Source organism: Cryptomeria japonica, chromosome 1 (assembly GCF_030272615.1).
Source record: "Cryptomeria japonica chromosome 1, Sugi_1.0, whole genome shotgun sequence".
Classification (NCBI taxonomy): domain Eukaryota; kingdom Viridiplantae; phylum Streptophyta; class Pinopsida; order Cupressales; family Cupressaceae; genus Cryptomeria; species Cryptomeria japonica.
The window spans coordinates 103,809,927-103,825,140 of NC_081405.1; the positions used below are offsets into that span (position 1 = coordinate 103,809,927).

The window sequence follows — 15,214 nt, forward strand, 5'->3', positions numbered from 1 at the left end:
CTTGATTCTTAACCAATGAGAATCGAGGTTAGGTACATAAAATAGTATTTGATGAGGCACCATGTGTCACTTGCTCCACCATGAAATGAAGCAGATTCATTGAAATTGGACTCGCTGATGTGGAATTCCTCTAATTGGATGCCATCTCAACTTGCTTGTAGACCTGATTCATCATCATGAATGAGTATTGAGTAATATCTCTTGATACTCTACATTATCCAGTTTACTCAATGTGATGATGATGGGAAGCGAACTTTGATTAACTCTTCTGAAACTATCTGTTTCCTTGATCATGTTTGATGTAGACTGTGTGATGACTTTGATTGATCATCCCTTGCTCATGATACAATTGATGAATGGTGCATCTGGTTGGACTAGACTCCTCAATGTATTGACTAGGATTCTTAGATTCTCGAAGGGAATTCAAGATTGTAAAACATTCTTTCATCATATAAGTTACTTTCCTTCATGCTCCAAGGTCTTGACTTTGATCTATGCTTGGCATGACTCGGGCTTGATCTTGATGTTGACTTGTCCTTGATTCCTTAATCAACTGCAAAGCAAACAAAAGTGTGGCAAGCACATAAAATACATATTAACTTCATTTACCTTCCACTTTTATATGTCTGATTTTGTGCTCGCTATAGGTTTGACGCAATGTGAGTTTTCACACAATTTTGCCCTCAAAGTGGATAAAAGATGTCTTCAATTTGATCTTGAAATCTTCTCTCAACCAAAATCACTGCCTTCAAGTGAATTTTGATCAAATGTAATGATCAACGTGATCATCAAATCGTCGGACTGGGTGTGTTTTGTATACTGAATTGCATATCAGAATGAAACTTGTTTGTATTTGTCACCAAAATCGCCACCTTGGATGATGTTTTGAAATGAACAAGAATACTCTCTTATATAGGCGTTGAGGGCTAAGGATGTGTCTTTTTATTCCAACTCCCTCATAGGCCAACTTGCATCTTACAAGGAACTTGTTAATTTGTTCTTTGCTTGGGAGCACTCATTCTTGAAGGCTGACCTCCTCATTTTGCTCATAATTTTCGGCCTTTTAGTTTTCCTTTGTACATAGCAATCTTGGTGGATATTTGAACATGGTTTGCATCATTTGGTCTAAACGACATTTTGAGGTACCTTTGCAACATTTGGTTGGAGGCGATATTTTAAGACACCTTTGCAACATTTAGTCTAGGTGGCTTTTGAAGACACATTTGTAGCATTTGGTTGGAGGAGGTATTTTAAGACACATTTGCAACTTGCACACTTGGGCGGAATTTGAAGGCACCTTTGCATTGCAAAGCTTGGGTGGATTTTGAAGGCATCTTTGCAACTTTTGACCTTTGTAACATTTGACCTTTGCAATTTGCACACTTGGGCGGATTTTGAAGGCACCTTTGCAACTTTGCTTTGAGGTGGCTTTTGAAGATACCTTTGCATCTCATGGTCGGCCATATTGACTTGTTTTGCAAACCATGAATTGATCGACTGAATTGAATATCTTTGCAATTTTTAACTTGGATCGGTTAAATCAACTAGCTTTGCAACTCTCCACTTGATCGGCCAAATTAGGTTCCTTTGTAAACCAAACATGATCGGCCAATTTAAGTAGCTTTGCAGTTTGAGACTTGACCGACCAAATTAGATAGCTTTGCAATTCTCTTTCATTCGTAGCATCTTAACTTCATCAAAGCTTCATTTGTACAAACTTGAAATTGTTAAGCTAACATTTATCAAGATCGATCTTTTGAGTAAACTCATGCCTTTGTCAAGTTTCACATCAAAACCCTAGCTCATGCCATATCAAACCCCTATTGCCTTCTAAGTTCTAACTTGCAAATTGACAACCTTTTTGCATCTTGACAATCTTAGCAACTTTGCGAGTTTGACAAAACCACATCCTTAAACTCACCCCCTTTCATAAGCAAGGGCAAACAACTACTAAACCTACCAAGCTAAACACTAAGCAAAGCAAAAAAAGTGGGGGTCCCCATTTGCAATGGCTCGATGTGTGAAAACGTCACAACATGCCATTGTAGGTCTCCACACCCCTAGAGCTTTGCATACTAAAAATTAAGTAAAATATTTTCTTAAGTCGTAAGTTGGTTGGTTAGAGTTTTGGCACCCACAAAATAGGGGATTTCTTTGTTGTTGTTGTTGTGTGTTTGGGTTTGTAAGGGGGTACCCTTCATCATATTTGTTAGTTCTATAGTTCCTTTAAGTGAGCATGATCATTCCTCTCCCTAGGAGAAGTCAAGCCTCTTAGGAGTTATGGGTTGACAATTTCACACTATGATACAAATGAGCTACATTAGAGTGCTATGAAAACTCAAACCCTTCAATTTTGAAGCCTATGGGAGTGGCTCACACTATTAGCGATGAGGTCCAAGGAGGTTGACGAAAAAATTCTTTTATCTAGAGGTTAACAATTTTTTTGAAGTCCCTAGAAACAATTTTGTTTTGCACTTTCTTCTTGCAAGTGATGGCTTAGAGAGGAAAGCATTGTAATGCCTAGAACCTAGATAGATATATCAAACAACATGAAACATGAGACCGAGCCTTTTGCTTTGACATTATGACTCGATTTCTATCTAGAATTGAATGACACTTTGCATGTAGGCAAAGTTATGGCTAAGCGAATGGAAATGGGTTTACTTCCAATAGCAAGCTTGAGTTGTGGAAGCTATATAGTTTCATTGATAAAGCAAAGAAGAGAGACAACAGATGCATGAAGAATAACGTACCTCTAAGCCACAACTTTTCTATTTCCTCTAGGAGCATTTGAATTATGTTTCTAACTTTGTTTGATCAGGAATCATTTGTAAATTGTTTTGTGGAGTTTACTTTGGCTACATGGTACTAGTTTTCCTTAGCTTTTTGGGTTGTTTACATCCTTGCATGGTCATTCTAATTAGTTGTGGATTGGTTGTGGACTGCTTGGGGATTACTCCATCTCTCCTTGGCAGTTCCATTTCTTTTACTAGAATATCCTTACCTTCTATGGATGCATGTGAATGCTATAAGAGCTAGCAGGAAGCTTTGCCTAGACAGAAATAATTTCTTGGCCATTAATTTGTTTGAAGGGGTCATGTGAACAATTTAAAAAGGGAGAAAAATGGCAACAATTGCAAAAAAGAGATAGAAAAGGAGGGAAGGGTCGAACCAAGAAGAGAGCATATTCAAAGGAGAAAATAAAGAAGAATGCTAAAAAAAGCAGTTTGATGCTGTAGAAAGAATGAAATAGAAGATACGTTGCAAAAGAAGAAAACAAAACATATAATAGAAGTTAAACAAAGCTAATTTGTTGGGCTACATGGAACACATGTTGAAGTGGTGTTTTGTGAGATAATTTTTTTGTTTCAATGCATTGTAAGCTAGATTTGGTCTACTAAAAAAGTATTTTATTTTCCTAAAGCAATGTATTTACTTGTGCATGTTGAATGAGCTACATAAGCTACAAAAAAAACCTGCAACTGAATTTTGGTCTCCAAATTGCATATAGTTCACTATGGTTTTGTTAATCAATCTCTCCGACCTTGATTTCACCAACTCCTAAAAGTGGCATGGCGTGATTAAAAAGTGTGTTAGTGCTTGTATTGCACTACGCTATTTGGAAACAATGTCTGCATAGACGTTCACAAAGCCACTCTCTCAAATTCTCAACCATGTACAAAACATCTCAGCATTGTATTATATGTGCAAGGGAATGATGTAGCAAGAGAAGAGTTTAGTAGAGTCAATGCAGAACAATGTGAGCTACACAAATCAATCAGTGTCACTAAATTTCAGATGACAAACCCTGATAGTATAAAAAAGGCCATGTTCACCGAACCTTGATAGTGTTAAAAAAAAGCCTTGTTCACCAACACAGTAGCTTAAGGGAGGAGTGATTTCCTTAGTTAAGAGACTTAGTCATATCAAATTTGTGGCAAAAAAGCTTGTTGGCAAAACAAAATTAGGATCATTATTAGGCACATAAGTATTTAAAAGCCCTAATGACCAACAACTAACATAAAAAATAATTCACACAACATGATATGGCAAGTATCACTCCCAATAACTAATTGTCATGAAAAGCATTAATGACAGAAGAACAGTAGTGTCAATCTAAACTCTATTGATGTGACATAGCAAACTATTGGCCTAAACTTCAATTTCTTGCAAACAAATGATATTAAAGGGTCTGAGTTGTTGGCACAACTCATATAGAGTCCTTCCTTAATTAAAGACTCTATTAAAACCTTTTACATTCCAAGACAGGGAATTCATCTATCCAAATCTACAAGCATAGAAAACTAGGTAAAGTTTGTTGGGTTTATTTTTAAAAATTACCAAGAGAAATAAAGTGATGTTTGCCCCCTATTATCCTTCCTAGGTGAGCCATTGTTCCCATGAAGTGCATTATGAGACCTCCCAATAGGTGGGATAGACGAAGAAGGCATAATGCCTCTATTTTTCCTCAAATTAGTGGTGCTTAGGAATGCATTATAACTTAAGTTTGAATTAGAAAAATGGAAAAAAAAACACAAAATCCCTAGGGTCAAGTGGTTTGAACATTTGCTACAACATATTAGGGCTTGACATTCCCACCCCTTATTTAGGGTTTTTAGATATTGTGGCTACTTTCTTGTATTTAATTGATACAATCCTCTTCTTTCTTAATGATAAGAGAGAAACTAGAGGTCAATGTCAATTTCAGGTTGACATGTGCCAAAGGAGGGAAATCTCTTTAAAGCCTTTGATGAGATCAAGCTCAATGCAAGACAACTTAACGGGTTGTGTCGAGTAAACATTGTTTGACTTGTGATATTTAAGTCACTCTTAAGGGTTTAACAATTTGGTCCAAAAAAGCCTAAGACAACGAAACAACTAACACTTTAAATGATGCCTATTGTTAAACCACAACCTTGGGATCACTATAATTTTCCAAATGAACCATCAACATGAGTTGGCCATCAACATTTGCACATGTTGGGCCTTGACAAAAGAGGAGAAAGAAAACTTTGGTGACATCATTGGCATTATGCCATACATCTACGAAGCATGCTAGATAGGTGGTAGTGGATTGCTCATAAGGGTTGTGACCAACATAGTAAACAATTATACTATTATTTTATAATATAAAGAGAATTTACAACATAAGAAGGTCAAAGCACCTATCTACACACTATGGGGGACTTTTGGATTCATTAACTTGTGGTAGACCTTTGGAACAAAATTCCATATTTTGGTTTGGTGTCATTCCCATTAACTAACAAAAAGTTAAATTGGGCTGGATGAGGTGAGGACCATACTTAAGCAAATCCACCCAAAGCATATGGGGAGAAATGTGAGGTTTTAATGCTAACATTGCCTAGAAAATATGAAAAAGACGAATGGTGTATGAAGTGACAAAAAGTACATAGCGTACACATCCAAAACCCAAGCAATGCCAAAATATTCTTAAGGCAATCTTCACCCAAAAAATATTTGGAGTTTATATCATTGATATCTATCAAGAAGATAGCCAAATACGGCATGCCATTTGATATCTAAATACTGTAGGTCGTTGTATTAAGCAGCATTCTTTGTTCCTAAGAGAATGCTGAAGCCATATTTCAGACAATAATCTGCTATTACCTCCCACGAGGTCAGCAACACCATTCCAATCTATGCTACGAATAATATATGGGCAATCATCAAATTATATCCTAAATATAGATGGGAATGAGCTAACAGAGCGCTCTAATACACATATTTACATGCAGCCTCGCCAATGTACCCATTTCATAACTGTCAACTGTCTAATGACCCATTTGCAGGCTGCACATCCTCAGTGGCATTTTCATGATTGAAATGGGACTTGAGACCAATCCAACACTTGTAATAATCATGATCTCTATGTGGAGAGTTCAGAGCCCATGGTGTGATTCTAGGTATCAGAGAAGATTCAAACATGAAGGCCATCGTATCTTTTATTTTGGTTGGCTTTGCATCATTTCCTCCTGCTATTGTTGCCTAAAATCACCCAAAAAATGTAGAATATAATTAAGTTATAATCTGCCAGGAAAAACGTATGATGCATTACATTAGAAAAACTACAGAGGATCCCACCTCAAAAGTACTAGTATCTGGTCCATGCGGAGTCATGCAGCTATGCAAGCTTGCAGCGCCAGCTACAAATCCGTCTGCTTTAGCCTGAGATACACATACATGTTATTTTATATACCTTATAAAAATTGACACTGAAGAAAAAACAGAAAAAGTAGTTTCCATGGCAAAAGTAACAACAAACTTTGAAGGTTGCAGAAGAAGTGCTTAGTGAGCTTTTCAATGGTAGGCTAGGAAACATAAATTTTGGAGGTAGCTGAAGAAATGCTTAGTGAGAATTTCAACTGCAGGCTATGAAATGTAAATTTCAGAACATTGTGTAACCATTCTTTGTGAACTCAATGGTTACTGACTAGAATCTACTGCAAATTAGCTGTCACTAAGTTGCATATAATATTCATAGAATCCTTCTTTGAGGCAGGCCATGCATTAAGCATTTTGCAAGAGACATTTCCCATTTTAATAAAAACAATTATTAAAAAAAAACATGCATATAAACCTTTTCTCATGGTAAAACTACTTACAAATAATATTTTTTAATTGATTGTAAGAAATTACTATAAAAGCATAGACCCAAGTATCTTGAACCTTGGGTTTTGATACCATGTAAGAGTTGAGGGCAATATTCTACAATTGACATAAATGAAATGCCCACAAACATTCTAGAGAACATAGAAGTTAAAACCCAAAGATATTGGGGTGGATTCCCCTAAGGAATTCTAGTACATAATATACTCGATAAAAAGAGAAAAAATCGCAATATGACATGATCGGTTGGTAAAGCCTTGTATTTATTCATCTAGTCCTATTAATATGTTAAGTGATTTGATCACTCAATTGCCTACTGGTCCAAACCTAGAATATTTCATTAATTTAGAAAAATACATTGACTAATATAAGAAAGAATTAATAGAAAAATATTAATGATTCTGATTTACATTCGTGTGAATAATACAAACTTAAGTTTACTAGCCACTTCTTATGCATTTCATTGATGGTTGTCTAGTCAACTCCCCTTTAAAAAGCACTAAGCCTGTGGAAAACACTTATAGATGAAAAGCTCTTTATAGTATGTTGCTCTCTTGATTTTACCCATCATATCTCATCTCCTCGTATTCTTCTTGCTTCCATTATATCATTTCAATTTTCACCCATCAACTCATCTCCCCACGTTCTTTACACCTATCTACTTCCATTACAATCACCATATTCATGTTGTTATTAGGATAACTTCGTATTTTCTCATGTCCCCACATTCTTCTCACTTATCTACTTCCATTCTAAATACCATATCTGTGTCATGCAGTTAGGGATAACATTATATTTGCCCTCTTCTTCGGTGATTTCAACATGGCATCCACAAGCCACACTTGTTGATATCATAATAATTAGATGTGTTCAATTGGAATTTATACATTGATTTTCTAATATCAGAAGCTATAATTAAAATATGTTTCTTAATATAAACAGTAGCAAATGTGAAACATGCAGAAAAAAATAACATTTATCACACTACATTCTCTATTTGAAAGGCAAAACTGGCAAACCAAATTTGTCAAAGAAACATTCGAAACACTTCACAAAAACTGAAAAATCAGAATGATGGTTTTCAAAGAGCTACAGCATCCCTAGCATTTTCACCTGTCAAGAATTGAAAAGAATGTAATTACTGAAGAGTCCACCTACCTCATAATTACCATAGATCAGGCCCATAAATTCACTCATACAGTTACGATGGTAATATGGAGGACGGAAGGTGTGCTCTGCTACCACCCAACGTGGTGGAAAAATAACAAAATCAACCACAGCTACTCCTGGCTTATCTGATGGTACTGTGAGAACTGCAATCCCAATGGCATGCATCAGAATTTGAAACAATTTAGAATAACATAAGCTACCTGAGGTTGGGAATATAAACTAGTTACATATATTCTCTCAACTTGCAAGAAAGCTAAGTACCTGTGTTGATGGATGGATCGCCATGATCAAATAAAACAGTATTGAAAGGACAGAATTTCTCCAGATCATACTACAAAATGTTTACAAAATATTAGTTTGAATTTTTTAACTCAATTCTAGAGATGGAATTCAACGGAACGATGTGAGATAAAAAGGAGACTAACTCTTACATATACAACATCATTATTCAAATTAAAGGCAAGGACTAGTCAGAAGAAGAACCAGGAGAAAAAAGGTAAGCAATCTTAACTGATATTTGTTTAAGTCACAACCTTATTATATTGAATGTACGTAAAAAACTGGCTGTTGAGAAGAAACTTCTCTAATCATTTTTCCATAGAAAAAGAAACATTTATATGGATGGATGCTTTTTATTTGGATTAAGCTATTAATAACATTTTATGCAGAAAACTATTACAGCATTGGATTCGAAGCAATTCTAACTTCAACTGAGCATGGAGCATAAGAATTAGTTAAAAGAGGTTACTTTTAAACAAGCAGAATAAAAAAACAATCTAATCAAAAAATTCTGAAAATTTTTTCTCTATATTTTAATCCAGGCATATCCTTCCTGTAGGGAGCATGGGCATCAACTTCTGTGATAAAACCACAATGAGGGACAATGCAACTGATACTGTAACAATTTGGCACCAAATTGTGGATTAAATATGATGCCTAGGACTACTGAGTAGATTCCAAACAATGTTCTCTGGACCTTTCCATATCAGTCATAACAGACTATATTCAATGGCAACCTACTTTCACCCTATATTATATGTTCTTGAACATTCCTTCTTGAACTGCAAAATATGTCCAATCTAAAACTTCTTCAAAAGAAATTGCTGGATGCTGGGACATAAAAAATTGACCTTATCTTCAGTAAACATCAAGCTTAACATTACCACGTCACTTTTGAAAGGTGCTGTTTGTTTTGAAATTACAGCAAGACCCCAATCTTAGACCGATTGTATCCTCATTCCTCAAGTATGTCTCTCAATGGTTCAGTATTTTCTATCATAGCCTCTGAAATATTTCCGATTTCACAAGGCAAGTTTGCTATATATTTGGGATAAACAACTGAAAATGCTATAATAAACATAAGGTTTTCAGTCCATGAAAATGATTGAAATGATTCTGGAGTCAACAGTCTGAATTTTGTTTACATCAACATTTCAGTACACCTTCCAGGAACCATCATTAGGATAAGGCAATATGAAGGGTGGGTTGCAGATTTAACTTACAAGAAGGCTTGTACACATTGGAAATGAGAAAGAAAAATAATATTTAAAATCTTTGGAAATGGTTAGTGGTAGGTGTGAGATAAAATTAGATACTTCATCATAAGAGAAGGTAGGTAGGAAAAAATTAAATAGTTAAATATTGAAAATAACAAAAAAAAAGAAAAGGAAATGAAAGAGCAAGGTTCAGTGGGTAAGAAACACAAGAAGAAGATGAGGTTTTATGGAGTTAAATAATTAAAAATTCGGAATAAGCAAGGAAAAGAATCAATGTTAAAGGTATAAAAGAATTTTATTTGGAAATGAGTAAGGGAATGTAGGTAGAAATTTATTGAAAAATTAACAGAAATGAGATAGAAAGTAATAAAGGGAGAAGAGGGAGGGGGATAAATGAGACAAGTACTAGCTGGAAACAGAAGACATGAAGATTGGGGAGATCTTGAGAGAGGAGAGGTGGAAGAAAAAAGATACAAACATGCAAGCGGCAGAGAAACTGAAAATGCTGCCAGTATCCTGAAAAGGTAAAGGCTGCAGTTACCTAAACAGGAAAATGATTGATTGAATAACTATAGCTGCAGTCTATCTAAAGAGCTCCAAACCACTTATTCATTATCAGAACCACTCTATCCTTATATACCTCCCCATTCGTGGCACATGTTAATGACTTTGCTACTAGTTCTCCTCCTCCACACTACTTTTCCTCAAGCCCAACCCCCACAACCACAATACAGTATTCCATGAATCTAGTATACCATACATTGCATATGACACAAGATTCAATATGTGTTTCTGTATCCTGATATGACCCAAGTAGGTCATAAGACATAGAGAAAATTGTACTAGACCAGAGATGTATCCTATTAAATTTCCTCAAAAAGAAAACACTCATCAATTGTTACGATGAGAAAAACACTTCTTTTCTAACACACCAACCATGATCACATTTTTAAGGCTCCTGGCTGTTAGATTTCTGTTTAAATTGTCCATAATTTTGGATAATAATCATTTTTGCAGACTGATAACAATGCAGTATTACCCTTCAAGTTGATAAGTGCCTACTTCATCTTTCAGCATATAAGTGACTGATCATTCAAACCTTATTCATGATAGTTTTTCTTATGAATTTTCAAGTTTCAACAATAAATCAGTATCCTGAAAAAATTTGTAGTTGTAAGACAAGTATTACATTCATTAAACATAACAATTCTAGTTTTAAGAGTAGACTTGAGAATATGAGATAACTGATGCACAGCCAATAAATGGAAGCCACTGGCAATGTCAATCAGACTTATAAGACTAAATGAATTTTTGGAGAGGAATATTTTATAAATTCTGTTATTAAAAAGCTACAAGATCCTACATATCAATCAGAAGCAATGCCACATTTTGACTATAAGGAGATCAAGGAGAAGTTTCTGTCACAGACAGCAACAATTAATAACAAATATTGGTAAACAAACCAGTCAGAAGAAGAAAAATTATAGGCTTCTTCTCTTCCAGGTAATGTCATCCTTTTATTGAGCCCTTATCATTTTAAGTTTTAACCATTTGAGCAGTTTAGAAGAATGCTATAAATTTTCAAATATGATCATACTTGCAATTGTTAAGCAAGTTATTAGCAAAGACTGAAACTTGGCAATATGTTGTGTCTTGATCCCATTAATTGCTTTTAGCTACTAGCTCAGCCCATATTATACACATGTACACATATGTAGCTTATGCCAACCAGCTACTGTAATTTATTGCATATTACCAATTGAATGGAACATATTTTATCCATCTTATATCCCCAACCCCAGTTTACAATGAGTTCATGCCTTCAAATATTCCATTTTAAGGATGCAAATAGAACCTTAATAGCCTGCCCAAGGTATGGATGCACTTTTCATGGCCAAGAGTGAACTAAAAATAAATAAACTAAAAAGCAGATGATAGACTCATATTGATTGAATACTTCAACCAAATGGGCTAATATCAATTGAAATATTTCAATCTTATGTGCCAAATGTCTCAAAATTCAATATACACTTGTTAGTTGCGAAGTATAAACAAGCCCACAGTTTGCTAGCACATACCTTGTAAGGAGCATAACTGCCATGCCATGCAACAACATTGAACGGAGAGAAATCCTGTTTTGCAGTAAACAGTGAACCTCCAAACTTGTGGACAATAGTGTAGCCAGGATATTCTTTATCCTCAAACCATGCTGTAGGGGTCAAAAAGTCAGGTGGGGAAGCAAGTCCATTTGCACCTATCCACAAAAATGTACAAATTATTTCAACTTGAATTTTATAGAAGAATACTAGAATGTTATAGTGCCAGGTTGCCAGCAACCAAAATCTTGAACTATCGCCTTCAGAAAACTCATATATTCTTTCCACAGTATCATTGTAAAATCCCCAAAAGTATTTGCATTGGATAAATTTGCATACCAATTGGACCAAGGTCAGGAAGTTGGAAATGGCCACCAAAAACCTCTACAACATACCCCCGTGAGGGCCCATCTGGTAGATCAACAGAATACCGGAAACCTTGTTGCAAAACAACTATTTCACCTGGAGATACCTGCAATCTTCCCAATTCTGTCGTTATCCATAATCCTGGAATTCATGATAGAATTAGTCAGTTGAAATTAAAAATGAATCTACTTTTGCATAAATTTTGAGCAGTCCTGAATAAAAGAACAAATTAAATGTATCATCTCTATATATGTGACATTTAGAAGGGTTGATCTAGAGATTATCATCACTTCAGTTTCTAATGAGTTTAACAGAAAAACCATATACATAACTACCACAAGTTTTTGTACTGAGAAACATGCACCAAGTACAACTTCTATGAACCTCCACTTACCACAGTTGTTTTGTATGTTTATTTATCCAGTTTTGTTGGAAAATGGGCCACCTAAACCAAATATGGACTGCTCACCAAGAGAGCTAGTAGCTCAGTGGTAGAGCACCCTAGCAAGCAGTGAATGGGAGGTCCCAGTTTCAACTCCTAGCTGGTCCATGAAAATTTTAATGTGGTATCAAAGCCAAAGTTAGCAAAGCTACTGCCAATTTTAACTGTGCTTCCTTTTGAACAGTTTGGAGAGAAGGCAATCCAAGCTGGGGGTCAAACAGATTTTACATTTAGGAAAGACTACTAAACTACTGCCTATATCTTCACTCGTCAAGCAATTTAGAAAGCCAAGCAGCTATTTTGTTGAGCCTCCTATTACCTTATCAAGTTTTCAAAAAATTCCTTGATTCAATTCCCAAACATCCCCAGTTCAAGAGGATTTAGGGCATTGGCATATCAGTTATATTGCAAGGCGTCATGACAGTTGCTGGTAGTTGAAAATGATAGCCTTACGAGTTAGCATACCCCTTCACAAGTTTTTGTGACAATAGCTTAAATAAATTCAGTTGGTACAAGGTTTCAACGAGAAGTTCCTAACATTCATCTTGGATTAAGCAGTCAGGGCCTCTTACGCAAGATCATTCTCTTGACAGAATTCACCTGGCACTTGTCTGACAGCAGCACTGTTGGTTCAGGAAATGAGAGTGACTTGTTCTCCTTTTCTTGCAGACTATTGTAATAACATAGCAAGGGGCTGTTTCATAGTTGATTCCCTACACTATGCAAGACTCACCTACTCTCTATGTTAGATTTGATGAATTTCAAGCTACCTTTTTATTTTCTGTATTCTTCACCATGCAATATCATATTCAGCCCCTTAGAGTAAATATGTCATGAACATTGTGCAAGATTGTTTCACAAGGTTATTATGCTACACCATGATTTGGAAGCTGATGTTCATCGTAATGTATTGTTTCGATTAATGTGGCAAGTATGGTTGAAAATCTCAGCAACAATGATATCGAATGGGGACATGAATGGACATGAAGAGACAAAATAGGTAAGAGATTAGATAGTGACACTTAACATGGTTACACAAATATTAGCATCTTTACCATTAGGTAGCTGAATACAACATGCTCATTAGACGTACACCTATACAAAAGTCTCCTTCAGCGAAGCTGCCATGACTAAGATATATAGAGATGAGAGAGGAAGACTTTGCCATCTTAGAGGAAACATTTAAGACACCTAATAACAATTGATGCACAAGGTCATCAACGAGCCCAGATAGCTGGCCCTTTAGTGGACGAGTCCAAAGAAGAGATGCAAATAGGAGACTACCAAGTGCAAGAAATTGACCTTGGGTTACAAACAAGGGCAGGAGAGAAGCATTCTTTGCAATAGGAAATAGATGAAATATTTAGAAGAATGCAAAAGGATGAGAGGACAAAAGAGGATCTCAAAACTCAAATTGAGGAGCTCAAGAAGTATATCAATGACCTTCTAGGACCTATGGACTCTGTTGCCCCTACCTCCAGTCTCCAAGATGCAAAAAATCCAAAGACGAGGCTTCATGATGCAGATGGTTTCCTACCAGCTACCATACAGTGCAGACAAGAGATTGTAACCTTGGGAGAAGAAACAACTAACAAGTCAATAAAGATATATCATTCGATCACTAAGCAATTGAATCTTTTGCACCAAATGTTGTCAGGAGAAGATGGTGAAACAAGTATAGAAGAGAGTATTCTCATGTGGGAAGATTACATCCCCATCTCAGGCATAACAAAGGCTACTAACGCAGATTTGCTACTCCAAGCTGCAATATTAGATGAATCAAATAAGGGTATGACAAGAGAATGGCTAAAGGCTATCAAGATGATTGTCACTGCCTTCAAGAAATCTAAAGATAACATATTAAAAATTATGAGGCTGCAACTACAGTCCTATTGAGAATAGAAGAGTTTATAGCAGCATTTTCATGCACATTCTTGGAAATAGAGATCAAAATGCACAAAGCCAATGCCATTGTATAGGAGTTCAAAGATAGTTTGTGTTTTATGGGAAATTCGGGCATAATTAACTAGAATAGATGAGCTAACCACTGGAACTCAAATTCTAATTAGCTAAATCCATAAATGACAATAGAATGTAATCAAATCAACAGAATAATGAAACTAAGCATTAAACTCCCTTCGTTGATCCAATTGGCTTCCATTGCTCTTCTGCATTATCATGGTTGCATGGCTCTTAGTGTTGTGCTGGAAATCCCGCATAAGATTGACACAATAATTTTGAAGATAGTGGTTATTGAAAATGGGAGAATGAAGCTCAATTTATAGATTTTAGAGAGGAGATTTGAACGGTCGAGATTGATACAAGAACAGATTCGATCAATGGTTGAGATCAGTTGAGACAGAACTGATTGAAAGTTGAACTCATTTGATTGATGAGTTGACTGAATAGATTGATCAATGAACTGAATAGACAAGTCTGTTCAGAAAAGCTGATTTGGAGTTAGAAAAGGTGATAGAGGAGTTAACTGAGTTAACTGATTAGATGACTGATTTGATTGCCTAGTCAGAAAAATGTGATTGACAGTTAGACTGAAAGTCAGCGCCCGTTAGGATTTTGACATGTTCTATAGGAAATTGACTTGAAATTCAAATTTCAGTTACATTTGATTTGAATTTGGATTCTCGAAAATATGAAATGAAATATGCACATTTTATTGAAATTAATTGAAATTAGCATTTGGGGAATTTTGAATTTTTGAATTTTGAAAAGAATGAGTTAGATAATTAAATAACTTAAAGAAATTATTTAAGGAAGACTAAAAATTGAATTTAATTAAATAATAAAGATTATTTAATTGAAGGTATTAATTTGAAATTAATTAAATAATAAAATTATTTAATTAATATTTAAAAAAGGGAGGTTGCATGATTAAGCAATTGGAGGGAAATTGAATAATTAGAAGTTAGAACTGATGAAATGTGATGATTAAATTAGTTTAGAAGAACAAAAATTTGATTAATTAAATAATTATTTAATTAATTAGGACGAATAATTAG

At 35.3% G+C, this 15,214-nt stretch overlaps 1 protein-coding gene across 1 annotated transcript in view; it reads right to left on the bottom strand.

Annotated features, from left to right (window-relative positions):
* Window positions 1–5,462: 5,462 nt before the first annotated feature.
* Window positions 5,463–15,214, bottom strand: part of LOC131040643 (homogentisate 1,2-dioxygenase) — a 34,850-nt gene continuing 25,098 nt past the window's right edge. The window contains exons 4-9 of the mRNA XM_057973597.2: window positions 11,729–11,896; window positions 11,372–11,547; window positions 8,059–8,128; window positions 7,786–7,940; window positions 6,103–6,186; window positions 5,463–6,006 (exon numbers count right to left, since the gene is read on the bottom strand). Coding sequence (XP_057829580.1) covers window positions 5,785–6,006; window positions 6,103–6,186; window positions 7,786–7,940; window positions 8,059–8,128; window positions 11,372–11,547; window positions 11,729–11,896 — 875 coding nt within the window. The 3' untranslated portion in view covers window positions 5,463–5,784. The remainder of the gene's footprint in view (window positions 6,007–6,102; window positions 6,187–7,785; window positions 7,941–8,058; window positions 8,129–11,371; window positions 11,548–11,728; window positions 11,897–15,214) is intronic.